The 27508-nt window shown below is 45.1% G+C and overlaps 1 protein-coding gene across 2 annotated transcripts in view; it reads right to left on the minus strand.

Moving 5' to 3' along the window:
* Nucleotides 1-27508, minus strand: part of SH2D4B (SH2 domain containing 4B) — an 82275-nt gene that overhangs the window by 33523 nt on the left and 21244 nt on the right. For both annotated transcript variants that reach the window (XM_065894524.1, XM_065894525.1), the window contains exons 2-4: nt 19925-20088; nt 18692-18839; nt 5162-5309 (exon numbers count right to left, since the gene is read on the minus strand). In XM_065894524.1, coding sequence (XP_065750596.1) covers nt 5162-5309; nt 18692-18839; nt 19925-20088 — 460 coding nt within the window. The remainder of the gene's footprint in view (nt 1-5161; nt 5310-18691; nt 18840-19924; nt 20089-27508) is intronic.

The raw sequence follows: 27508 nt of genomic DNA on the forward strand, positions 1-27508 counted from the left end.
AGCTCTGGTGAGCCTCGGGGACACCCAGTGAGGCTCACCAACAGCTAAACAAGGCCAAAGTAAGGGGCTGTCTCTACCTGCACCCCGAGGCTTCTGAGATCACCTGTCAACCATCCTTGTTCTGCTTGCAATCCTGATTGCTGCCAACAGTGACCCCCTGTGGCCACCAGGAGGAACTTCAGGGGTTCCTTAAGACCGGAGCGCTCCCCATGCCAGCGTGAAGCTCCAAAAGACTTCACTTTGGGGACAATATAAAGCGCCCAGGGATTCCTGAGTAATTCAAGAGGGGAGAGAACCCTAAGCAGGACCTGAATCAGGCATGTGGGACTCACGCTGGCATCATTCTGAGCTGTAAAGCCAAAAATATATGGCACCTGGAGTTTGGGGATCAGTTCAAGCTTATGTCCAAGGAGCAACTACAGAGTTTCCCATCCCGTCAGCAGAGAGAAAAAAAATCCTTCCGTGCTCTCCTTCAGCTTTCCTTCAAGCCCAAAACTCTTCTCTGCCCACCCCGTCGGCAGACCCACACCCCATCTCCACAGGCCCCTTCAAGCTCTGCCTGTGTCAAGCGCACAGCATTTTAGAATCACTGACTTTAAACCCAGACTCCAGAGCACATGCCCTTTTATGAGCGAAGAGAACAGAACCAGCATAACTGGACTCCCTACTGGGCCCGAGCACATATTTTCTCAGCTCTGACCGAACCCCACAAGGCGTGCGACACCAGAGTGCTAGTTATGGGCAGGGGGGGCCCACAACCGGGATCACACAGCTCAAAGAGGGAGGGGAGGAGCGAACAGTCACACAGCTCCAATTTTTGTAAATGATACCGTTAACCAAGTCAGGCCGGCTCATCTCTAAATCTCTGGATGACTAAAGGTTACCTAACTCGCACTCTTCCAAATTCACCGTTGAGAAATTATTAAGTGAATTTCTGCCTGATATATTCAGAGCTTCTCAGAAGCCAGAGCCTGCTCCGCCGTTTGAACTGAATAACTAACTCTGTATTCAAGTGATATTAAAGGGAACAATTCCCTTTTTTTCTAACTTGGAGAATTTAATTTAGGTGTTTTATCGAAAACTGCTGCTCCCAGTAGATTAATGGCCCACTATAGCTTTCATATTAAGTTAATTGAGTGCAGAATGGCTTTGCTGGGTTTGAATGACAGCCTCCAGAGTTTAGCTCATCATTCTTTAAGAAAGCATAAAATGAGGAACCAAAATCATGGGCCTGAATGATCACATCTTTTCTCTGTTCAGGGTAGGTTTTTCCATTTTCGGTTGCCACACAGTACATGAATTAGCAATCAGGCAGCACTGGGGCCAAATGATTTCCATCCACCATCACCAATGAAACACCAGCCCAGCCCATAACTTTCCATCTCATTGTGTAGCTACAGAAAAGAGGGACACTTCGTGAGTGACAGCCCTTCACAACTTAGAGAGCACGTGTGCTTCTGCCCTCTCATTTCACCCTCAGCTCTCCGTGATTACCCTCATCTCACAAATGAAGAAACTGAGAAACGGAGCAGAGCGAGAACTTGCTCGAGGTCACACACCAGGAAGTGGCAGAGCTAGGACCGGGCTCCCAGCCCACTGCTCCTCCCCCAGACCACAGTAGCCTCGTGTGACTTCACTCTGTGATCGTTCACTATTTTTTTCAGTATAAATTTTGTCCTGCCTTCTTTTTTCACCCATCTCTTCATCCATTCCAAATTTAAACAAATGAATTCTTCGTTCGCTCTTGCCCATCTTATCTTTCTGGCCTCATTTCCATCATTACCCACCATGAACCCCAGGCTGCAACCACATCAAAGCATGTGCCGTGTTCTATGCACGTTATGACCTTGCTTTTGCTCAGAACTGTTCCCTCGGCTGCGATGCCGTTGCCCGCCTTATTTACCTCCCCACTTTTCCCAAACCAAATGCCATTTCCTCCAGGGGGCGTTTCCAAATGTACAAATATTCTGTAGCAAAATATTACAGGATTCTTGCATCTATGTTTATCAAGGGTACCGGCTTGTAATTTTCTTTGCTTGTATTGTCTCTATCTGGCTTTGGTATGAGATGATGCTGGCCTCCTAAAATGAGTTTGGAAGTGTTCCCTCCTCTTCAATTTTTTGGAATATTTTGAGAAAGACTTGTATTAATTCTTTTTTAAATGTTCAGTAGAATTCATCAGTGAAGCCATCTGCTCCTGGACTTTTCTCTGTTGGCAGATTTTTTATGACTGATTCAACATTCTTTTTTTTGTTTTGTTCCAAGGCCAGTATGTTTCTTTTATTATTATTATTTTTGTTTGACTTAAGATGGTTGAATTTCATTTTCATTTATAAGCATTACAAGAATTCCCATGCAAAAACCAAGACCGTATATGCCTAATTTCAATCGGCCAAATTCCAACCCGTGAGACTGGACATTCAAGATTAAAAAATCAAAATGTTGCTTGACCTTTCCAATAGTAGACGTCACGGTCATCCTTTGAGAGATCGGCAGGCCCCTGACCTCCCAAACGCTACAGTTTGCCATGAGTTCATACCAAAACAGGGAGCCGATCGATGCCTTGCAGCACCTAAACCTGGCAAGTAATTTCATTCATGAAGACAGGACACCTCTACACCAAGGCTGCCACCCACAGTTATCTCCTGGTTCCTGCTGTATAGAAAAACCTGCTTTTGAACAGGCATGGTATCTTCTATTTGGGGACTGATATTAATTTTTCCTTCCAGTTTTCCTCAAAACTCTCAGTAGAAGCAGAGACTTTACAAAAAAGCTTACCTCTATAATGTCAAAAGAAATACAGTTGACCCATGAATAATGCGGGGTCAGCGGCACCAACCCCTGTGAGGTTGAATATCCATATATAACTTTATGAGTCAATATTCTTATTAGTAACTGGACAGTTCAGATTTTCTATTTCTTCATGATTCGGTCTTGGTAGGTTGTATGTTTCTAGAAAGTTATTCATTTCTTCTAGGTTATCTAATTTGTTGGAATATAATTGTTCATAGTAGTTTCTTATGATCCTCAGTATTTTTGTGGCAGTCGTTAGGTAGCTGCAAATCAAAATCACGATGAGGTAGCACTTCATACCCATTAGGATGGCTATAAAGCAAAACACCACGAAAAACAAGTGCTGACAAGGATATGAAGAACTTGGAACACTCACACATTGCTTGCAGAAATGTAAAATGGTACAGTCACTTCGGAAAACAGTATGACAGTTTCTCAAAATGTTAAACATAGAGTTATCCTATGACCCAGAAATTCCACTCCTGGATGTATATCCAAGAGAAATGAAAATATATGTTCACACAAAAACATACACAAATACTCAGAGCAATATCATCTATAATAGCCAAAAAGTGGAAACAACCCAAATGTCCATCAACTGATAAATGGATAAACAGAAATGTGGTGTGTGCACACATTAGAATTTTATTCAGTCATAAAAAAGAATGAATGACTGATCCATGCTACAATGTGGATGGACCTTGAAAACATGCTAAATGAAAGAAGTCAGACACAAAAGGTCACATAATGTATGATTCTATTTATATGAAACGTCCATAACAGGCAAATCCATAGGGAGAGAAATTAGATTAATGGTTTCCAGGGGTGTGGTGGCGGGGGGGAAGTAACAGCCAGTGGGCAGAGTTTCTTTCTCTGGTGATGAAAATATTCTAGAATTAGATAGGGGTGATGGTTGCACAACTTTGTGAGTCTACTAGAAACCACTGGATTGAGCACTTTTAAAGGATGTATTTTATGGTACGTGAATTACATCTCAATTTTTTTAAGTCTGTTTAATGAATCTGGCAGATGACTAAGAAGTGCTGAGGACCAGAAGCTGGCCAGCAGAAGGCACCTCACATCTCTGCTCTCCCTGCTGTGGCCCGAGTTCCTCTCACTCCCAAACCCAGCCTGAAGCATGTCACTCACCTTTAGAAGCTTCCAGTGTCCACCCATATTAATCATGCCTTTTTATTTTCTGTAGTTTTCAAAGTTTTGACATCTGGGGCCTTGCCGATCCTTCAGAGACTGCCCCTCCAAAAGCTAGCCAATTCTAGTAAAGGACTCACCGGCAACGGCAAGTGTGCCTTTCAAATGCAAACTAACCAATGCAAAGCCCACCTTCCAACCATCTCTTTTATCTAGTTCTTACACTCCACAATCTATCCATCTGCCATAATCACCCCAGGGCCAGGTATCAGAGAACCAGAGGCAGCCCCTGGACCCCAGAGCCTGCTGAAATTATTCATACTAGCCAATCCTAAGCCTGTTTACCTGCCCTACCTTACCTTTTCCAAAGAAACCACAGTGAAGGCTCTTGCCCACTTTTTCCCCTTGCTCCCTCTGTCTCCTGACTCACCCTCGTGCTTCCCCATGTGGCCCTGCCCGGCATGCCATGCTCTCCATGTCTAGGAATCTGTGAGGAAAAACTTCTTCCTGCAAGACAGTCATTTCCATGTCTGAATGTCTAACCATACCTGATTAAAGCAAATCTCAAGGACATATTAAAACACCACCCTTCAAACCTGGCTCCACCCTCTCTTTCCCACCTAACTTCTTACCACCCCTGACACTCTCCGAGTTTAAGAGTCACCCCATACATCTCTAAATTCTTAAGCACACCACATTTCTTTGTCATATTCTGGGTACTCCTTCCCAAGGGCCCTCTCCAGCTTCTTTGTCTGTTATCCCTACACCGCCATCAAGCCTCACTTCATAACTCAACTGGAACGCCACCAGGATAGCCACCATGTGCTCCAACAGAACGTGTGCATTTTCCCTCAAAGCCCTTAGCCTGTGCGTCTATCTCCTGTCTGGCCAGTGAGTTCCCCCAAGATAAGGACCGTGATCCCTCATCTCTGGATCCCCAGGGCTTAGCACAGAGTCAGAAAAATACTGGTAACTCAGTAAATGTAGGGTTTTATTCTTTAGTATAAGAAACCTCCCCAACAGGCAAGTAAGTTCCTTGAGGATGGAGTCCTTACCCCCTGGGTCCTTAGCAGGACCACACACATGGTTGACCCCAGGCAAAGGCTTCTGGGCTGATTGAGTGAACTGGAATGATGACTGAGCAAATAGACAGGTGGGAGGAGAGTGGGTGAAGAAGGCAGGCCGGCCCCCCAGTCCCCAAGAGACAAGCTCTACTCACGCTGTTCTTCCCACTCGCGTTCCTCTTTCTCACTGGGATGGCTCTGCAGCTGGGCCTGCTTCAGGGTCCAGTAGAGTTCCTTCGCCCTCTGCTCTTCCTGGAGGCGAATCTGCTCTTCTCCTCGCTTCCTCTCCTCTTCCTCTTTCCTCTAAGATACCACGGGGACAGGATGACGTTAGGTGAAGGTAACAGGGCACGGGCAGGGAAGGGCTGAGCTGTCACGGGAAGAGGTGGGCCAGGGTGCCCCTCCAGGCTCTGTCTCTACCCACATGAAATGGTGATACTTACACCCAATCAGGCCATGGTAAGGATCAAGTGGCCTGAAATATGTGAACGATTTGTAGACTCTAAAGCTTTCTGCAATAGTAAGAGGACTTTGGGCCACCCTTGGTCACACTTCCATTCTCGGGGAAGAGGGGAGGGGAGGCATGGGGAGGGGCCCCTGGTCTTCCTGGAGGCCAGTTAAGCAGGATATGATTATATCTTAACCTTATTTTCAGCGAAGATATTTCAGAGAGAGAGCAGGTTTGGGGGCCCCAAATCTCCAATTATTGTCCTGCTTTCAAGCTCCAAAAAGGTCGTGTGTGTATTTTCCTCTACCTTTGTTTAATCGAAGCAACATGCACACACATGTCAATCATGCATTATATGCCAAAAGGCTTGTTGTAAAAAAAACATCAATTCTCCAATTCACTTCACCCCAACCTACCCCGCCCTCATCTACTGCCCAGAGGTCACCATCCTCGATTATTTTAGCTTTCCTTCATGTGGTTACATCCGTGTCTGAATAATGCTGCTAATTCTTGATTTATCAATTCTAGACATTAACTACTACCTTTGTTTTTTGGTACATGAGTATTTAGCACTTATATTTCCCACACAGGTTCATACCCATACTTTTCCTCTCCTTTACCCTCACAATAGATTTACATCACAATTTGTGGTTAAATCAAAGATGGGTGCAGAACTAAATATAGTTCACTGTAACGCCAAATAGGGTGCTATTTCCACCAATTCTAAGAATTACATTTTTTAACTTTCTAATATCTCTAAAATATGTATGTCTTACAACTTACTACTTGCCTTTTTCATAGCCAACAGTTTTTTTCTTTCTTCTTAAAATAATGATAGATTTTACAATTAATGGCATGTGAAATTCAGTAAAACATGGCAGTGTGATGATTTTTTCTTTCGAATAATTCTCTTTCCTGAGTTACTAGTTGCTTTATCTTGAAGTAGAGTGTTGAATTTTTGCCAAACTTCTCTAAGATCTGCAGTAAATCTTTCTCTGTGTTTAACCAAGTGCTTTTTTTATAACAGGCAATACAGCAGTGATCTTTTCCAAGGGACGCCCGCCCCCCAGATGCACCTCTCCTTCCCCATCTCAGCTGGCTGCCATCTAGGTCTCCTGTCCGTCTGTCCTCTCAGGACTCGCCTCTCAGCCTCCCGTGAGTTGAAGCCCCTGTTTCTTTGTTCCATGTTTTCTTTCTTGTCCACGTCCTCATTTTGCAGAAACATAGCTCACAATACCTCTCAGAAAAGGATGCACAGAGAGACACTTGTCTGAAAATATATTTATATATATATATGTATGTATTTATATATATCTATAGATAGATCTATATATAAGCTATACGTCTATATAGAGTCTTGTCTGAAAATATCTATATGCTACCTTCACATGTAACTTCTAGCTAAGCATAGAATCTGATTAAAAATAATTTTCCTGGGCTTCCCTGGTGGCGCAGTGGTTGAGAGTCCACCTGCCAATGCAGGGGACGCGGGTTCGTGCCCCGGTCCGGGAAGATCCCACATGCCGCAGAGCGGCTAGGCCCGTGAGCCATGGCCACTAAGCCTGCGCGTCTGGAGCCTGTGCTCCACAACGGGAGAGGCCACAACAGTGAGAGGCCCACGTAAGGCAAAAAAAAAAAAAAAATTTCCTGCAGAAGTTACAAGACTTTACTATCTTGTCTTCCAGCATCCAGTACTGCACTCAGATTCTCATTCTTCTGCATAAGGCATTAATTTTTCTCTTTATCACTGAATTCTGAACCTTTTTTTTTTTTTGGCTGCGTTGGGTCTTCGTTGCTGCGCGCAGGCTTTCTCCAGTTGTGGCGAGTGAGGGCTACTCTTCATTGCAGTGCGCGGGCTGCTTGTTACAGTGGCTTCTCTTGTGGCAGAGCACAGGTTCTAGGCACGCGGCTTCAGTAGTTGCAGCACATGGGCTCAGTAGTTTTGGCGCACGGGCTCTAGGGCATGCAGGCTTCAGTAGTTGTGGCTCATGGGCTCTAAAGCGCAGGCTCAGTAGTTGTGGTGCATGGGCCTAGTTGCTCCGCAGCATGTGGGATCTTCCTGGACCAGGGATCGAACCCATGTCCCCTGCATTGGCAGGTGGATTCTTAACCACTGCACCACCAGGGAAGTCCCTGAACCTTTTTAATAGATGTGCCTTGATGTGGATTTTCTTTCATTGATTGTGTTAGGCAATCAGGATGCTTTTGATTGGAGTTTCAGGTTCTTCTAGTCTAATACATCTCTGCCTAGAATTTTTGTGATAATTTCTTCTCCTCTCACTTCGCTTTTTTCTTTTTAGAACCCCTATGTGTCAACTGCTGGACTGCCTGATTTGACCCTATAAGTGCCTTATCATTTCTCTTTTATTTTCCGTCTCTTGTCTTTTTGTTCTACTTCCTGGCTGATTTCACTGACTTTATCCCCCAAACCTTCTACTGAATTTTTTATTTCAGCTAGCACATTTGTAATTCCCAAGCCCTCTTTCTTATTCTTTGGTTGTTTCTTTTTGCTTCGTTGCACCCTGAAATTGTGTCATGAATGCAATAGCTCGTCTCTGAGGATTTTTAGAGATTTTTCTCCCCCATATTCTGATTTAGATCTGTTTCCTCTCTTCTTTGCTTTTTTGTTTTCTTTTAAGTTTGTTTTATTTGGCGCCTGTCATTCGTGTTGGAGGCTTTCCTCTGATGTCTGATGTTCCCTGACTGCTCACATTAAAGAGAAAAAGTAAGTATGTATCTGAAACAGAGACTCAGAGTGTGTAGTCAGGGTTTCCTTGAGAGATGGGCTTAACTCTAGGAAGACTGGATGAAGGATCAGCCATTTCATTGAGGACCCTCAAATGTAAGTATCTGGAGGTCCTTCCTCTGAGATTATTCAGTGTCTTCTCTGTCCTACCTGGGTGGTATGAGACCACCAGCATCCCAGGAGTCTGTGGTGGGATGCAGGCTACAGGTAGAACAGCCCTTAGACTCAAGCAAGCAGGACCCCTAACCTAAGCCCCACACTTCATGGGAAACCGATGCTTTGAGGTATCTTTTTGCAAATTTCCCTTGCAAGTTCCCCCAAGACTGGCCAGAGATAGTACCCCCAGGACTGGCAGGGGCAGCAGTGTGGTCCAGGTAAGATGCCCCAAGCCCAGACTAGGTCCCACATGAGTCCTAGTGCCTGCTTCTCCCCTTCAAGGTGCTCTCTGACCCTCTCCTCCATGCAAGGGGTTAACCAAGTGCCCCAAGGAGCTCCAGGATTCATATTTATGGAGTCATCCTGGGGCCCAGTGGCCAGGCCCTGGTTCCAGAGGGTGGCCAGCAAGCAGATGAATCCTGTTGGCCAACACAACATTTTTATCATAGGATCACATGAGATTGGGCCACCAGAATAGAGCTAATAGGCTGATTTTATGTAGTTCAAGTTCTTAATTTGCTATAGACAAAACCACCACCACCAAAAAAAAAGTTGCCAGCCCTGTACACCCTACAGGCAACCCTGGCTGCAGGTCCCCCTGTTCAGAGTTCACACCTTTGCTTGCTCCCCCTGTTTCCCACTTGGCCCCCATCTGCTCTCTCCACTCAGCCTGATATGCTGAGTCCCAACCTTGCCCTTGCAACTCCCCATCTCCTCCTGGTTAGAGGAAGGGATGAAGTAGCCTGGAAGAAACAGGTGAAAGCAGGGACCTGAGGGTCCAGCCACTCCACATAGAAACTTGCCATCAATCCCACATTCTCAGCGCCATCCTTCATGTATCTGCTGCCCCCAAGTCCCAAGCCTGTGGGGACTCTGGACTGAGTCGGTTCAGTGCCACCAGCCCTCCTCCTGCAGGAGCCCCGCTGACCCCCGCACCGCTCTCCCTCTGTCTTCCAGAAACCAAACTTCTGTGGACATTTTCTCATCTGTTCTTCCCTTCTCTCATTTTCTCTGTTTTTGTGGCTCATAACTTTTTCAGTCCACTGATATTTTAATGGATCAAAAGAAAAAAAAAAAAGAAGAGAGTAACTGTGAGTTTTGAGTCCCTCATTTAAAAAAAAAAAGGCAAGGATTTTGTTGCTTCTGAAATGGCATAGATTGAGGACTTTTCTCCAATTCAATGATTTTTTAAAATTCTAAAACATAGACAAAATTCCAACTTCCTATTGACCCACTCTCTAGGAGTCAGGAATTAAGGGCTAAAGAAGTTGAGCGGCTTCATCTAGTCATTCACCAAATCCTTACTGAGCATCCAGGAGGCTCGGCCTGCTCCAGGCACTGGGGATGTAGCCATGAACAAGGCAGACACAGCACCACTCTCTCGGAGCTTGCCTTCCAATGACAGAAAAACACCCATCAAGTAAAATAAAAAATATATCAGAAATAATAAAGCGTGCAGAGAATTAAAACAGGGTAAGTGATAGAGTCTGGGAGGCTACTGTAGGCTGCGTGACCAGAAGTCCTCTCAAAAGGGACTGATCTGAGACCTAAATAATAAGAAGGCTGATGAGTGAGTCTCAGGGAGAAGAAATTTCCAGAGCAAGGGAACCACAGGTGCAGTGGCCCCAGCACTGGAAACAGGTTTGGCATGTTTGAGTAGAGAATTATCCACTGTGGCTGGAAGGAAAACAAACAAAATTCTATCTTTAATGAGTTTGAGACGCCATCTGACATCCAAGAGGCCTGCCGTGGGCAGTGGGACGCGTGATCCCAGGACTTGAGGGTGAGTGCAGGCTGCAGATGTTGACTGAGAGGTCCTCTGCTCGGGGGTGATGTTTCTCAGCCATGGACTTGATGTTATCAATGCAAGAAAGAAGGTAGATCAAGAGAAAAAAGCCAGGGTGTCTTGGGGCACTGAGCCATTTTAAAGTTGGGAGAAAGAGCTGGAGCCAGAAAAGGAGACTGAGAAGGCAGACCAAGGGGTAAGATAAAAACCCAGAAGGGGCGACGTCCGTGGGGGAAGCCAAGAGAGGAAAGCATTTCAAGTAAAAAGGGAGTTGTAAGCTGAGCTCAGGCTGCTGAGACATCACGGAAGATAAGGATAGAGAAGCAACAAGGGACAGCAGGACGTGGTCTCAGGACGTGATGGGAGATCTTGTCAACAGCAGCCCTAGTGGTGCGATGGGCAGCCATCCAGGCAGCGTGGCGGAGGCAGGGGAGTGACCGCAGACAACCCTTTCAAGACATTTCCTGTAAAAAAGGAGCAGAGACAGGAAGTGGCAGCCGGAGGGGAACGTGGGGTTAAGATAGAAATGGGGAGGGACGGTGTGTTGGTTGGCTGGTTTTAAGATGGGAAATACTAGAACAGAGAGTTAATGACTGATGCAAAAGTGGAACCAAGGTCTGTCTGACTCCAAAGCAGAAGTTGAATCTTATCCCAAAGCTGTATTTCACCTTCATCAGTCACTAGCATCTCAGAAGCACAAAAATGAAGCATCACACTGGCACAGCACTTCACAGTTTACACAGTAGGTTTCTATTCCTCCCCCAGGAATCCCCAACCTGACTGTGGTCACCACATCACGTGATACACAGGGCACCAACCAAGACAGCTTCCACCCGGGGACTATAGATCCATCATCTGCCCCCAGGAGTCTTCCAGACAGGCGTGGATTTCAGGGAAAATCCAGGCAGTCAAGGCACATCAGAGCCAGAGGGGCTTCAACCCCCTAGTCCTACTCCCTTGTAAGGATAAGGGGTGTATCACAAAGTACTTATAGATGGCCATCTCCTCCCTGTGTCTTCACATGGTCTTTCCTCTGTGTTCATACATGTCTGTGTCCAAATTGCCTCTTCTTTTAAGCATACCAATCATAGGGAATTAGGGCCCACCCTAAAGACCTCATTTTAACTTAATTTCCTCTTTAAAGACCTTAGCTCCAAATATAGTTACATTCTAAAAGACTGGAGGTTGGGACTTCAACATATGTATTTAAGCGGACACAATTTAGGACACTGAAGGGTCATGACTGGCGTTACCGTAGATAAATAATAGCATTTGACCAACCACCTCAAATTAAATGCAGTGTTCCTACTCCAACCAGCTGTGGTGACATGAAGCAGCAGGGTCAATGGCAGTGCCCACTCCCCCGACCCCAACCCGGCAACCTCCATTCTACTCTCTGCTTCTACAAGTTCGACTTTGTTAGACTCCACATTTAAGCGAGCTCATGCAACATCTGGCTTTCTGTGTCTAGCTTATTTCACTTAGCATAATGTTCTCCAAGATCATCCGTGTTGTCACAACTGGCAGGATTTCCTTCTTTTTTAAGACTGAATAATATTCCACCGTGTATACATATATACTACTTCTTTTATCTATTCTTCTGTCTATAGAAACTTAAGCTGTGTTTGATGAAAAGGCACAAGGTTTCAGTTATGCAGCGTGAGTAAATTCTGGACATCTAATGTACAGCATGAGGACTATAAGTTAACACTGTGTTGTGTATTTGAAATTTTCTCAGGGTAAATCTTAAGTGTTCTCGTCACACACACAAAAAGTAACTAGGTGAAGTGATGGATATGTTAATTAGCTTGATTGGGTAATCATTTCACAAGGTACCTGTATGTCAAAACATCACATTGTACACTTTAAACACATACAATTTTGATTTGTCAATTACACCTCAATAAAGATGGGAAAAAATTACTCCCAATAAATAAATAAATAGACAGATAGATAGACGGATGGCAGTGCCACTGTTCACTCAATCCTTTCCTCCTGAGATTGAGACAACACCTAAGAGCCAGAAACCTGCATCAACCTCCATCTCAAAGGAAAGCAACTGGTAAGTTACCGTGACAAAGGCAAGCTCTTCACGGGGATGCGTCGACAAAAGAAAACGCTTTCAATTACAAATAAAGAGTGCTACATATTCTCGCCCTGGTTTTGCTAAAATGCTCAACCTTCACAGCTAAAACTGCCTGAAAACTTTCACTGTTGCTGCTTTCAGAGTCATTTGGCGCATCTGTGATGACTGAAGAAAAGGCCATCTTTCTTAGGCTTGGCAGCCAAAGGCCAATGCAGCCAAAAGGCAGATAGGCAAAAACACCCGCCTTCCACCTTAGGAGTCGATTGCTTTTTTCTGGCAAGCCCAAAGCCCTCTGAGCTGTCCAGCTTATTCAATCCCCCTTCTCCTGATAACCCATCAGTAACAGCACACCGCAGGAGCCCACAGAGGCCTGGCCCGTCTCACCCCAATGGAAAATGTCACGGAGACAGATGCTTTTTCTGGAAGGTAGAGTCGTTTTCGTTTTTAGCCTGGCCCCAATGATACCATTGTGCCTTGTGGGATGATGTACTCCCAAAGGACAGGGCCAGGCCTGTGTCGTTTACTCCTCCATCGCCAGTTCCCAGCACAGGGCCTAGCAGATACTGGGTGCTCCATAACACTGACCGAAAGAGTGAGTGAATTAACAAATTGATGAAGAGAGGGTTTGTGATGATCCGTGATGGGGAAAGGGTAAACCACACCACGCTGTCTGGTTGATGCCAGCCTTGTCCAAGAGAAACTCAGATAAAGCCTACAATTTTCAAGAGAAAATGGAAATTGGAAGGTTTTCCCACCGGTTATAACCTGATTGGGAATAAGGCAGTGATAGTTTCTCTAGTTGTGGAGGATGTCACGAGGTGGCCAAAACGAACTCCAGCCTTAAAGGAGAAAAAATAAAAAGAGAGTGGCCTTGAATAGAAAACAGAGAGAAATGAAAGGACAACTTAGCTGTATGGTGTCTTCCTCATCAGGGAAACTGGGAGGAGGCGGGAGGGGGCAGGAGACTTGGAGGTGGAGAAAGGAGGTCATAGGCCCTGAGGGAGAGGGAGAGAGCGGGCTCCTTAACCCATGTTCTGTGGTCGGAAGCAGAGGGAGAAGCATTCAAAATCAGTCTTATGGGTTAAGAAAGCAAGGGAAAAAATGCAAATTTTATCTGGCCTCATGATCTCCTTTTTTCTAAAAAAAAAAAAACCAAAAACTTCTATGTAAATCTCCTTCAAATGGTGCCAGCCACAACAGAATGGTTTTAAAACATGTTTTTAGCTGTCTGTATCTCCTATTTTGAAGTTCCCTCTTTAACCCTACACAAGGTTCTGAGATTGTTTTCCTAAAGGAAATTTTCTAAAAGGAATTTCCTATGACCAGGAGAATTCACAGAACACGTCTACATCCTCAGCACAGGCTGCCCAAAGTGAGCCCAGCCAACCTCCCTCCACCACCAGGCTTCTCATCTAGGTTCTCTCCTCTCCCCTAGCCCTCACCCCTCTCCCCCAGCCCCCACCCCTCTCCCCCTTCTGGGTGGTAAAAAAATAAAATAAAACAAACAAACAACAAAAAAAAAACCCCTCAGCACAGGCATTCCAAGCACATTCTCTCTCCTCCAAGTCTGCACCTCCTTCCCAGGTCCCCACGGTTAGAGGGTGGTGCCCTCTACCCATCCCTCAGCCTGGGGCTCAGATACTTTGCTCTCTGCTTTCCCTCATCCCGACATCTAATTGATGCCAAACCTTGTTGATTTCACAACCACCGTTTCTCTCTGCCCATCCCCCTTCTATCTCTCCATAGTCACAGACTCTGTCCAGACCCTTATTTCCCACTTTGACCACTGCAAAGATCTCCTAATTGGCCTCTCTCTCCCTGCAAACTTTCATCACTTGAATCACACCATCCCCACCAGTTATCCTCATAAAACTTGATCCAACCATGGCCCTCTGTATCCTCACAGGTCTGCTTTGCCCACAGAAAACAGTCCACCTCCTTAGCGTAGCATCCAAGGACTCCACAGCCTACCTTTCCACGTTTACATCTGGCTCCACCCATTGTGTGCTTTTTTCTCTGCCCCCAGCGGACCATTCATCGTTCCACAGATCTCCTCTCCATTTCCTGTCTTTGCTCGTGCAAGACTCCTGGAGAGACCTTAGCCCTCTATGGTCCCCTGGGCGTGGTTAGGGCTGAGGGCTGCTCATAGAGTTGTCTCTCCCCTGGCACCCTGTAAGCTTTTTGAGAGCAGGGAGTTTATTACTACCACCACCACCTTCCCCCAAACAACCTGCACTTAGGTTCTCAGGGGGAAAAAAAGGATTAAATTAGATGAATGTTATTGCTGCATTGCTGCATGCAAGACTCACATTATGTTAGAATCTTGGTGTTGAAAGACACATAAAAATTATCTTAACCAATTTCTAGCCCGATGTATAAATCCCTTTGGCAAAGCTGTTGCAGTTATCTATTGCTAAGTAACAACAAGCTATCAGCAAATTTAGTGGCTTAAAACACAACCATTATATGTGCTTGTGATTCTGTGGACTATTAATTCGAGCGGGGCTTGTCTGGGTGGCCCTTCAGCCCTACATTGTGTCAGCCAAGGTCAATCACTTGGTTGAGGTCATTGACTGGAAGAACCACGAAGGCTTCACTCACGTGCCTGGTGCCTCGGTGTTCCTCCACGTGGCCTCTGTTTGGCTCTAGCCTGGGTGTCCTTGCAACTTGGCAGTCTAGGGCAAGGAGGGCTTCTCATAAGGCAGCTTCCAAAAGTGAGCATTGCCAGAGGGGCAAAGGTAGAAGCTACAAATCTCTTACAGCCCGTCCTCAGAAGTTACACAGAGTCACTTCCACTGCATCCTACAGACCAAAGCTCACCACAAGGCCGGCGGAGACTCAGAGCATGGGAAGCAGACCCCACTTCTCAAAGGGAGGTGAGGCCAAAAACTTACCGAGAGGCATATTTAATCCACCACAGAAACCTTTTCAGATACTTTCAGCCTACACATAACCATTTCCTGTGATGAAGAGCTCGTCACAATACACGGGTAGTTCATTTACAGACAGCTCTGACAGAAAATATCCCAGCTCATAAACATGGACTGTCCAATGCCAGAGTCTGATCTGATATTCCTTAATGAGCCCCTCCAGGGCCTCAAAGATGCTACCTGCATTTCTGAGGCTCCTCAAAATGCAGACATATCCATCAGGGTTATTATGTATATTAAACACATCCACACTTAGAAAATTAATTTTTAAAACCCAAACAAACACATAATAACAACAACCTTCTTTGGAAATAACACCAAAGCCTGCATTTGGGTCCCTCAGTGAACCTGATGCCTGGCCACAGAGCTTTATGATCCTTCCATGAACCCCCACACAGAGCCAGCCCACAATCTATATCTGTCGATCACTGAGGTCCTCAAGAAGAACATCAACCAGAAAATCTCTGCTGGGAACTGAGCCCCAAGACCCCAGCTCCACTGAGCTACCCTCCCAGCATCTGGGACTCAGCTCACCTCTAGGGAGGAGGGAGCCCAGATTGGAACAGGTGACTTTCACTGTTGGAAACATATAAAAAGTATTGTTTTTGGGCTTCCCTGGTGGCGCAGTGGTTGAGAGTCCGCCTGCCGATGCAAGGGACACGGGTTTGCGCCTCGGTCCGGGAGGATCCCACATGCCGCGGAGCGGCTAGGCCCGTGAGCCACGGCCGCTGCGCCTGTGCGTCTGGAGCCAGTGCTCCGCAACGGGAGAGGCCACAACAGTGAGAGGCCCGCGTACCGCGGAAAAAAAAAAAAAAGTATTGTTTTTCTTCCCCAGCAGATTTAAATAATCATATGCAAAATCCAACAATACAACCTAAATACCTCTCCACTGTGGATTAGATCTGAGCTACTATTATGGAAACATACTGTTAATTTCAATCAGTGTGATAATGATTATTGTGGCTATGACAGGACATGTCCTTTTTCATGGAAGATCCTTGCTGAAGGGTTTGATCAGGAGGCAGCAAACTGAGGCTCCCAGGCCAAACCTGGCTGACATGCATTATTAAAAGTCTCACTGGACCACAGCCACACCCTTTTGTTTATATATTGTCTGTGGCTGCTTTCGTGCTGCAATGGTCTGGGTGAGTAGTTGTGACAGAGGCAGACCCAAAAAGCCCAAAATATTGATTATCTGGTCCTTTACAGAAAATAGTTTGCTAACCGTTGGGTTAGAGTTACTATGTCTGCCACTTTCTCTCAAATTGTTCAGCAAAATGACAGCAACCAAAAAGTGCATACATGTATCTGTATGTGTGTGTGTGCCTGCGTGCATGGAGAGAGAAGGAAAGAGAGTGAAAATGTGGCAAAATATTAATAATTGGTAAATTTAAGTGGATAATATGAGTATTCATTTTATTTTTCTTTCCACTTTTCTTCAAGTTTGAATTTTTTTTTTAAATAAAGTGTTTTAGAGTAAATATTGCTTCACTTAAAAACTCAAAAGATGGGAATTCCCTGATGGTCCAGTGGTTAGGACTCCGTGCTCTCACTGCTGAGGGCCCGAGTTCAATCCCTGGTCAGGGAACTAAAATCCCACAAGCCGTATGGAGCAGCCAAAAAAAAAAAAAAACACTCAAAAGAATCTCCTAGAAAAAAATGCAACTCATAGGAAAGTTAACTAAGGAGATCAGTAACAATATAAATATATAAATAGCAATTGCAATAAGTTTAAAAATAATGAGCACAATAGCAATAAAAAATATTAAACCTAAAGTTTAATTAGAAAAGAAATGTAGGGCACCTAAATAAAACAATAAATTTTACCAAAGTCCAAAAATTAGAAGCCCACAGGTACGTACGTCATTGAGAATGTTTGGGATTGGGTGGCCAGTGCATTTACAGGTGTTTAAAAAAAACCTATATCAAAGACAAAAAAGAAGCTTTGAATAAAAGGAAGAACATACCACATTCCTGAACAAGAAGATTTACTTGCTCATATTATAAAAATGTTCATCCTCCATAAATACAGCAATAGCATTGATGCAATTCCAATAAAAAACACCACGTTGCTTTTTTGATGTTGGGGGGAGGGGGATAGTGAGAAAATATTTCAGAAGTATCTCTAACAGGAAAAAATGGATGAGATTAGCCAAGGATATTTTAGAAATGAAGAGTAATGATAGACTCTGACTTTAATAGATGGTGAAATTTATGTTAAAGCTGCATATAATTAAACAATTAAATCTGGCTCAGGAATAATCAGTCAAAGAAGAAAAATCCATGAAAAGATCCGAAAGTAAGTAAGAAGTAAGAATCGAGGCAGCAAATCCAGTGACAGGAGAAAGGATGGTTTACATAGTAAATGATGTTAGGATAACGGGCTAGCCATTTGGAAGAAAATAAAGTGAGAGCCATACATCATACCACACTCCAGAGTGAAGAAAAATTAAGTGCGAAGAAATGAACTAACGAAAGATATATAAAACAATGTAGATTAGTATTTTTATAAGCTTGTGATGGCACAGATCTTTCTATGCATAAAACAAATAATAAAGAAAATGATTGATATAGTTGGCTAATAAAAATTTTAACCCTCTGTACATCCCAAACCACTATAACCAAAATTAAGAAAATAGCAACAACAGTGAGAAAAAATATTTGCAATAGAAATGATATTAAGGGGTCAATGTCGCCATTACCTAATCATTATGGGGGGAAAAGTTTTTTAAAAATTCAAAAATGAGCAAATGCCACTAATATACAATTCACAAAATAATACAATTGTTGAGATTCAGCATGATTATCATTTTTTTCTTTTTGTTTATAGTATTTTCTGAGCTTTCTATCCCCCCAAAATGTATTATTCCTGTAGGAAAAAAAAAAAAATCTCAAAAGAGGAACCACGAAAATATTTTTTTCTTTTTCAAGAAACCTAAGCTTCTTGCCAGAGAACAGTAAAGCTCCTTTAACAGCTCCAAACTCTCTCAGAATGAGTAGATATGCAAGGTTACAAACAACCTCCTATCGTGGGCAAAAAATATACATTTTTCATCTCCTCGAATCCTCCAAAAGTCTCAGGTAGGGTGTCGTTACTACCCTAATATTACAGACAAGAAAGTGAAGACTCAGAGAAGTTCAGCAAGCTTCCTAAGGTCACATAGCAGTAAGCAATAGAGTTGGAACTGGATCCCAGGCTGGTCTGACCACAAACTCAGCTCTTTTCAGGCCTTGTTTTAGGACCCTTGGGTTGGGATGCAGAGGGATGAGTTCCGATCCTGGCTGTGTCCCCAACCACCAGTACACACAGCCTTGGCAAGTCTCTTCCCCTGTCTGACCCTGATTTCCTGATCTGTTCAAGGGGAAGTGGATTGGCCCAAATGGTGTGTCAAGTTCCTTGCTGCTCAGACATGCCAGATTTTTGTTCTCATAAAGCACTCATTAGCCAAGGACCGGTCCAAACCAGAGATCAACCCCAGGGGCCTGGGGGCTAGAACAGCTGGCCTCACACAGATGCCCAGGCACTGGCCCACCTTGAATTCCTCATGGATGCGCTCCTCCAGGGTTTTGGCAGCCTTGCGGTCCTCCGTCTCCACTTTCCACTTCTCCACCAGGATCCGGGCTTTCTCATTGGCCAGAGCATCCCGGAACTTCTTGGTGATCTCTGCCTCCTTCTGTCTCCTTCCAAGAGAACACCAGCAGGTATCAGGAGGTATGAGAAACTGAAGGACCACATGCCAACAGAGCTTCAAATAAAAACCATGCGCAATCATTCTTGGTCTATCAGAACGGCAAATATCTGAGGTTCACAAAACTCAGTGTTAGCAAAGGTGGGGAGTATAAATCACCAGAATTGCTCTGGAAGCCAGAAGATAAAACCTCAGAAACCCCATTTCTCACTCAAGTTTACAAAGGTGTAGGGAAAAGCTCATCAGAGGGTTTTTATAACATAAAAAGTGGCAAACAACCCAAATGTCCCTCAACAAGACCAATAAATTGGGTTTCTCACGTAATAGGATACTATACAGTAATCTTAAATAACACTGTGGATCTATATTAATCAATTTATGAAGGTGTGAATAAAGCAGCTTACAAAGCATGTATTGCCCAAATGCTCACCATGGTTATCTTAAGTGGTGGGTATTGAGTTGTTATTTAATTGATTCTTTACAGTTTTCAATGTTGTTTACACGTTACAATTTTATGATTAAAACACTGTCATTAAAAACTGGGGGAAAAATGTTAGAGTCGACTTCATACAAATTTCCAAGTCTGGCAAAAAATATGTCAAATGTGGTTTATGAAAGAAGTCTGACCCCCCAGTATCAGTAGGGGCTCAACTGTCCATCTTGTGTGAGAAATGGAGGTAACATGACGAGGAACAAGCAGATTTTAAAAGTGAATTCAAATTGCTCTGCTGTCCTTGGGACAACTCAGTGAGGAAAGAGGCAAAAGGATATCATACGCATTATCTCAGTAAATCCAACTACATCCATATAGAAAAGGTGTTGTGATGCCCAAACCACAGATGTGAAAACTGAGGCCCTGGATCAGCTCACCACGAATTAGTGGAGCCAGGATTTGAACCCACAAGGTCTACCTGATGTAAGACTAGTGCTTTGGTCCCCTAATCTTAGCAGAGCTCCAAACAGCCAGCCAGCTGCCTGGAGCCCCCTCCCTCCCACCCTAACCTATTGTCCTTAATGTGAACCCACCCCAAGCCTCCGTGTTCAGGACCCGCCCCAGTACCACCTGGCACCTCTCACCAGAGCTCCTCCGCCTCCCTCTGTGCCTGCAGCCGCGCCCTCTCTGCAATCAGCTCCTCAGAGATCTCTTCATAGGGCTTGTCTCCAGGGCCTTCTCCCATGACCCAGACCCAGACTTCACCATCTGCCCCCAGGAGCCACTGGATGTGCTTGTCACTCGCTGCCTCACAACACAGGAAGAACAAGGAAGGAAGGAGAAACAGGTCTGAGTTGTACTGAGTCCGGAATGACCTGGGCTGGCCAGGGGTGCACAACCATCACGCCACCCTACAAAACGTGGTCATCTGCAAAGAGGATGCCAGAGAGACATTGACCTGAGTGCAGGTCCATGGCCATCTCCCTCTCCCACTCCCTCTAGGGAGCAATATGTCAGCCAAGTCAGTCTGCTGGAGCAGGTGTTCAAAGCTGGAACTGGGGTCCGAAGCCCAGAGACCCTGAAATCTTCAGCACAGAAGACATCAGGTGACAGCACTCACTGAAGGAAGACTTGTGTCACTCCCAAGCCAAGGCAGTTAGGAGCCCGGGAGTCTTCTCTCTCTCTCTCTCTCTCTCTCTCTCTCTCTCTCTCTCTCTCTCTCTCCCCCTCCCTCCCTTCCTCTATCTCTCTATCGATCTATCTCTATCTCTATCTCTGTTTCTATCTCTATCTCTATCTCTATCTCTCCTGTCCACTGGCTGGAAATAAGGAATTGGAGACGGTGTCATTGCAAGATGAAGCAGCTGGCCCCTGAGTCTCCCTGACCCACATCAGCCTGTAACCTGAGCAAGAAATAAACCTGTGTTGGATTAAGTCACTGAGATTTTCAGTTTGCCTGTTCTAACAGATTCCATTGATAACCATGACTAAAATGGAAATCTAAAGTGGGGTACTGGCTGAAACAGGAATGTCAACTAAGTGTCACTGCCCTACCAGGGACGTTTAGCAGGCTGAATGGCTGGCGATCCACGCGATGCAGGAGCAAAGCACCTGGTAAATTTATCAGACGCTATCACTGAAAAGGCAGACCCTCCTGCCTTCTGAACCTGTCCCCCCTAAGGGAAGACACCGGAAAATAGAACTTGGGTAGTGGGTTGGTTGCTAGGAGCTGTGTTTGGCAAGATGTTAAGTTCAAGGAAGAATTGAGCACTTTGCAAGTAGAAATGAAAGGGAATAAAGAGAATATAGAAATCCGGGACTTTGTAGGTTTGGAAAAGCCATCTCTTTCTAGGGCCCAAACTGCAAGAGATGGGATTTTTAAAGGTTTTGCATGAGTGGCCCAGTAAAACTTTTAAGGTGAATAAAGGGCCCTAGGACACAGATCTGTGTGATGGTCATGAGAATGTGCTCCATGGACATCCCACAACAGGCAGCATAAGTGACTGTGCACTCCAGCTCCTATGCCCTTGTGTTTGCCCAAGGCCATGCTTCCAGAGGAGGCTCCCAGCCTTTGACTGAGCGTGGCAGGCTGGTTCCTGGGAGACATGGGACTCCACTGATGGGCAACTCCCCGGAGGCCTTGACAAACCTTCCCTGGACTGCGTGGCTGCCTGGAACACCTCCAGCCAACCTGCCGTCCCCCTCTCCTTCACTCAAGGTCACGCCTGCACTGCCGTGCCACGGCTCTCCCAGCCTGCTCCTTTTTCTCTCACAGGCATTTCCTGAACAACAGCCTTGTGTGATTTTCTCCCAACCCTGTCTCTGCCCCTCACAAGCACACTCAGACTGCAATGTCTCACACTTATTTTTCAAAGAGCCTAACGTAGATGACCTTCAGTCGAAAGGTAGAGGCATCAGGGCGAAGAGGCAAAGAAAAACAGGCAATTTGCGGAATACGTCCAGAGAAGAATCTTCGATGTTGCTCCCGGCACATGGAAGCAAACAGATCAGAAGCCTCCCAAGTCTCTGAGTCTGGACTAAAAAAGCCTCTGATTGTTCAAGACTTAAACAACCATTGGGCACCCAGCCTCGATGACCAGGGGGCAGGTTTCAGAGGCTATACTGGTCCAAGGAGGATGCGACCCTCAACGCTCACTCTGGATGTGGCCAAGGGGAATAATGAACAAGAGGAGCCTCCAGGGCACAGACAGCATCCATTCAAGGCCATTCCTTCACTGCCAGGGCAGGGGGACCTCGCAGAGCCTGACCTGGAGGATTTCAGGATGTTATAGACTAGTGATTGAGTGGGGCTCACACTCCCCCCTTTTCCATAGTGGATATTCTGACCCTGCTCCCCCACTGTACATCATGTCTTAAAGGTGGGCTGTGTTAGGATGACATGTCTTTTTAGCCACATCAGGACCTTAGAGTGCCTAACGCAGAACACGTGTAGACTGTGAACTTCGGGTTGACGCAGTGACCGGGTGAGACTTGCGGGCATCCCCTTAAGGAGGTGGTGAGTGTATTTATGCAGAGAAGAACAAAACAAGTGAGTAACAAGAACGACAGCTTGTGACAGTGACCACGCTATGTCCAGCACCCCAGCTCCACTCCCTGAGCCCACCGGATGACCACTTTTCTCAGGTTCCCTTCAATTCCATGGGGCCATGTGACTGAATTCTAGTCTGTGGAGCGTCAGGGGAAGTGATTTGTGCCACTTTCAGGCTGAGGCTGGTTGCAATCTGAGTGCCTTTTCCACATTCTCTCTCCCATCCCTTCAGTGGGAAATAAACGACTCCAAGACGGGGGAGCAAAAAGCAGCCTGATCCATGAGTCAGTGTTCGAAAGCAAGCCAGGCAGACAGCTACCTAATCCACATCAAACTGTGACCTAATCAGAAATAAACCTTCATTATGTTAACCCACTGGAATTCCAGCGTTTACCTATTGCAGAAGGCAGCATTAATTCCCCCGGCATTGGTATATTTTTAGTATGTTAAAGCAATATAGTAATAGAGGAATATAAGTTTAATTATGACTGACAGAACCAGGGAAGCAACCACTACTAGAATTGTAGAACTTCCAAATTAATAGTGGGCAAAAGTAAATAAGGGGCTTACCAATCCTGCAAAAATACTTAAAGGAAAAAGAGAAAACAACAGAAAATGTGTAGTTATTATAGCAGGCACCGTCAGTTACTTCCTCATCACCCACTCCAGCCACCTTCCTGCCTTACTAAAAACCCCAGTTTGTTTTGGGGAGTAACAGAGATCCCTTGGTTTCAGGAGAGGCAGGTTTCTACCCCAGCCTCAAAGGACAAATAAAATTAGTCTAAACCCATCATGTAAATTTATTCTCCTTGGCAAGTAATCGATCTAGGAGTGACCAGACATCCCCGTTCTTGACAAAGGAGATGCAGGCAGAAGTCCCAATGACAGGGACTCATTCTCGAAACAAAAGGTGAAGACTTCTTAAGGTTGCAGACAAATACTGTTTGATTCCACTCATACAAGGTACCTAGAATAGTCAAATTCGTAGAGTCAGAAAGTACATTGGTAGATGCCAGGGACCGGGGGAGGGGAGGTAGGAGGAGTGGGGAGTTAGTGTTTAAAGGGGACAGAGTTTCAGTTTAGGAAGGTGAAAAATTCAGGAGATGGATGATGGTGAGAGTTGCATAACAATGTGAATGTACTTAGTGCCACCGAACTGTACAGTTAAATATGGTTAAAATAGTATGTTTTATATTATGTGACTTTTACCACAATAAAAGAAACATTAAAAAAAAAAAAAGGTGAACACTTCTTAGGAGAAGCCCCTTCACTCTTTACTCGTTTACCTCACCTCCTTCTTCCTGCCTGGAAGGAAGAAGTGATGCCAGGAGCTGCTGGAGGACTTTTGCAGCCATAAGGAAGAAAGCCACATACTAAGGATGAGTAAGCGGAAGGACTGAAGGAGATGGGGCCTCGATGATCTTGCTGACCAGCTAAACTAATCTATCCATTGCAGTATGCCTCTGGAATTCTTATCATTTGAGAAAAATAAGGAACTCCAAGGAATAAAGTTCTGTAATTATTAAATGGAATGTGGTAATATAAATAAATGAGAGATTTATTTAATTAGGCAACTATTAATCGTGCATTCTGTTACTTACAGCCAAGCACATCCCTAAATGATACAGATAACAAATGAAAAATAGCACAGAATCCCTAAATCCTAAGTATATTCATTAACACAAAAACGGGAACAGAATTAATTTCCCTATTAAAGACCTGAGACTGTCAGATGTAAATAAAAAGTAAAAGACAAACACTGCTTTAGGAAAGACCCTAGATGTTCTCCTTACTGGCTGCAAATAATAATAAATCCTTCCTTGGCGGTGGTGGGATGAATTGGGAGATTGGGATTGACATATATACACTAATAAGTATAAAATAAATAACTGATAAGAACCTGCTGTATAAAAAAAAAATAAAATTCAAAAAAAAAGAAAGGAAAAAAGTAAAACCCCACTATTTAATGTCATTAATTAAGTCATCACTTTTTGACCCTACTTCTAACAAGGCATATTTCATTATAGTTTCAGTGTCAATTTTCTCTTCTTTTACTAAATTAAAATTCCACTAGAATGGTCACTAAATTAAATCTCTACTGGTGAACATTCTAACCCTGTAATTCTGGGCATAAGGGTGTTTCACATGAGAGCTGTCCTTAGAAAATGCTACCAGTTATATATATATATATATATATATATATATATATATATATATTTTTTTTTTTTTTTTTTTGCCTTACGCGGGCCTCTCACTGTTGTGGCCTCTCCCGTTGCGGAGCACAGGCTCTGGACCCGCAGGCTCAGTGACCATGGCTCACGGGCCTCGCTGTTCTGATCTTCCCAGACCGGGGCACGAACCCCAGACCGGGGCACGAACCCGTGTCCCCTTCATCGGCACGCAGACTCTCAACCACTGCGCCACCAGGGAAGCCCCGCCAGTTATATTTTTGAATTTAGGTTAGATAAGTATTCCCAAGTTTTCCCCATCATGGAAAAACAATAATAATAATAATAAATCCTTCCTTCTCCTGATGGAGAAAAAAAAGTAAAATCCAATTCTGTACTATTTAAATAAAACACACATGTAAAAAAGAAAAAGTTTAAAAATAAAGAGCTAGTTAACAATAGACCATACAAAGGCAAGCAAAAAGAAAGCAGAAGTGGCAATGTCAGACAAAGTAAATTCAAGGACAAGTGTGTTAGACAAGATAAAAAAGAATATTACGTAATTATAAAAGATAAAACCCACAAAGAAGACATAACAGTCATAAAACTTTATACAACAAACAACATAGCTGACAACTGCATAAAACAAAAACTCCTAACAACACAATGAGAATTTCAAAATGCATATATACTCATGGTGGAGAGTTTCGCTATATTTATTTACGAGGCTGGTAGACCAAATAGATTTCTAAAATTAATAATATAGAGGATTTGAATAATATAGTCAACAAATTTTACTTAAGAACTACAGAACTTTACTCCTTAAACACTGACAATATACTTTTCTTCTTCTGATCTTGCAATTATGAGAAAATTTTATAGACCGCAACCTCAAATAATAATACAAAACTTATAAATCAATGGAGTAAAATAGCCATCAAGAAAATATCTCCTAGAGGGCTTCTGGGAAGATGGCGGAAGAGTAAGACGCGGAGATCACCTTCCTCCCCACAGATACACCAGAAATACATCTACACGTGGAACAACTCCTACAGAACACCTACTGAACGCTGGCAGAAGACCTCAGACCTCCCAAAAGGCAAGAAACCCCCCACGTACCTGGGTAGGGCAAAGGAAAAGAGAATAAACAGAGACAAAAGGATAGGGACGGGTCCTGCACCAGCGGGAGGGAGCTGTGAAGGAGGAAAGGTTCCCACACACTAGGAAGCCCCTTCGCGGGCGGAGACAGCGGGTGGCGGAGCGGGGGAGCTTCGGGGCCGCGGAAGAGAGCACAGCAACAGGGGTGCGGAGGGCAAAGCGGAGAGATTCCCGCACAGAGGATCAGGGCCTACCGGCACTCACCAGCCCGAGAGGCTTGTCTGCTCACCTGCCGGGGTGGGAGGGGCTGGGAGTTGAGGCTCGGGCTTCGGTCGGAGCTCCGGGAGAGGACTGGGGTTGGCGGCGTGAACACAGCCTGCAGGGGGTTAGTGCACCACGGCTAGCCGGGAGGGAGTCCAGGGAAAAGTCTGGACCTGCCGAAGAGGCAAGAGACTTTTTGTTCCCTCTTTGTTTCCTGGTGCGCGAGGAGAGGGGATTAAGATTGCTGCTTAACGGAGCTCCAGAGACGGGCGCGAGATGCGGCTAAAAGCGCGGACCCCAGAGACGGGCATGAGACGCTAAGGCTGCTGCTGCTGCCACCAAGAAGCCTGTGTGTGAGCACAGGTCACTATCCACACCCCTCTTCTGGGAAGCCTGTGCAGGCCGCCACTGCCAGGGTCCCGGAATCCAGGGCCAACTTGGGAGAACGGGAGAACGCACGGCGCGCCTCAGGCTGATGCGACGTCACGCCGGCCTCTGCCGCCGCAGGCTTGCCCCGCCCTCCATGCCCCTCCCTCCCTCGCCCCGGCCTGAGTGAGCCAGAGCCCCCGAATCAGCGGCTCCTTTAACCCCGTCCTGTCTGAGCGAAGAACAGATGCCCTCCGGCGACCTACATGCAGAGGCGGGGCCAAATCCAAAGCTGAGCCCCTGGGAGCTGCGAGAACAAAGAAGAGAAAGGGAAATCTCTCCCAGCAGCCTCAGAAGCTGCGGATTAAAGCTCCACAATCAACCTGATGTATCCTGCATCTGTGGAATACATGGTAGACAACGAATCATCCCAAATTGAGGAGATGGACTTTGAGAGCAAGATTTATGATTTTTTCCCCTTTTCCTCTTTTTGTGAGTGTGTATGTGTATGCTTCTGTGTGAGATTTTGTCTGTATAGCTTTGCTTCCACCATTTGTCCTAGGGTACTATCCGTCCGTTTTTTTTTTTTCTTAATAATTATTTTTTTACTTTAATAACTTTATTATATTTTATCTTACTTTATTTTACTTTATCTTTTCTTTCTTTCTTTTTTCCTTCCTTCCCTCCTTCCTTCCTTCCTTCCTCCCTCCCTCCCTCCCTCCTTCCCTCCCTCCCTCCCTTCTTTCTTTCTTTCTACTTCACCTAATTCTTTCTTTCTACTTTTTTCCCTTTTATTCTGAGGCGTGTGGATGAAAGGCTCTTGGTGCTGTAGCCAGGAGTCAGTGCTGTGTCTCTGAGGTGGGAGAGCCAACATCAGGACACTGGTCCACAAGAGACCTCCCAGCTCCACATAATATCAAATGGCAAAAATCTCCCAGAGATCTCCATCTCAACACCAGCACCCAGCTTCACTCAATGACCAGCAAACTACAGTACTGGACATCCTATGCCAAGCAACTAGCAAGACAGGAACACAACACCACCCATTAACAGAGAGGCTGCCTAAAATCATAGTAAGTCCACAGACACCCCAAAACACACCACCAGACGTGGACCTGCCCACCAGAAAGACAAGATCCAGCCTCATCCACCAGAACACAGGCACTAGTCCCCTCCACCAGGAAGCCTACATGACCCACTGAACCAACCTTAGCCACTGGGAACAGACACCAAAAACAATGGGAACTACGAACCTGCAGACTGCAAAAAGGAGACTCCAAACACAG

This window comes from Phocoena phocoena, chromosome 16 (genome assembly GCF_963924675.1).
Source record: "Phocoena phocoena chromosome 16, mPhoPho1.1, whole genome shotgun sequence".
NCBI lineage: Eukaryota > Metazoa > Chordata > Mammalia > Artiodactyla > Phocoenidae > Phocoena > Phocoena phocoena.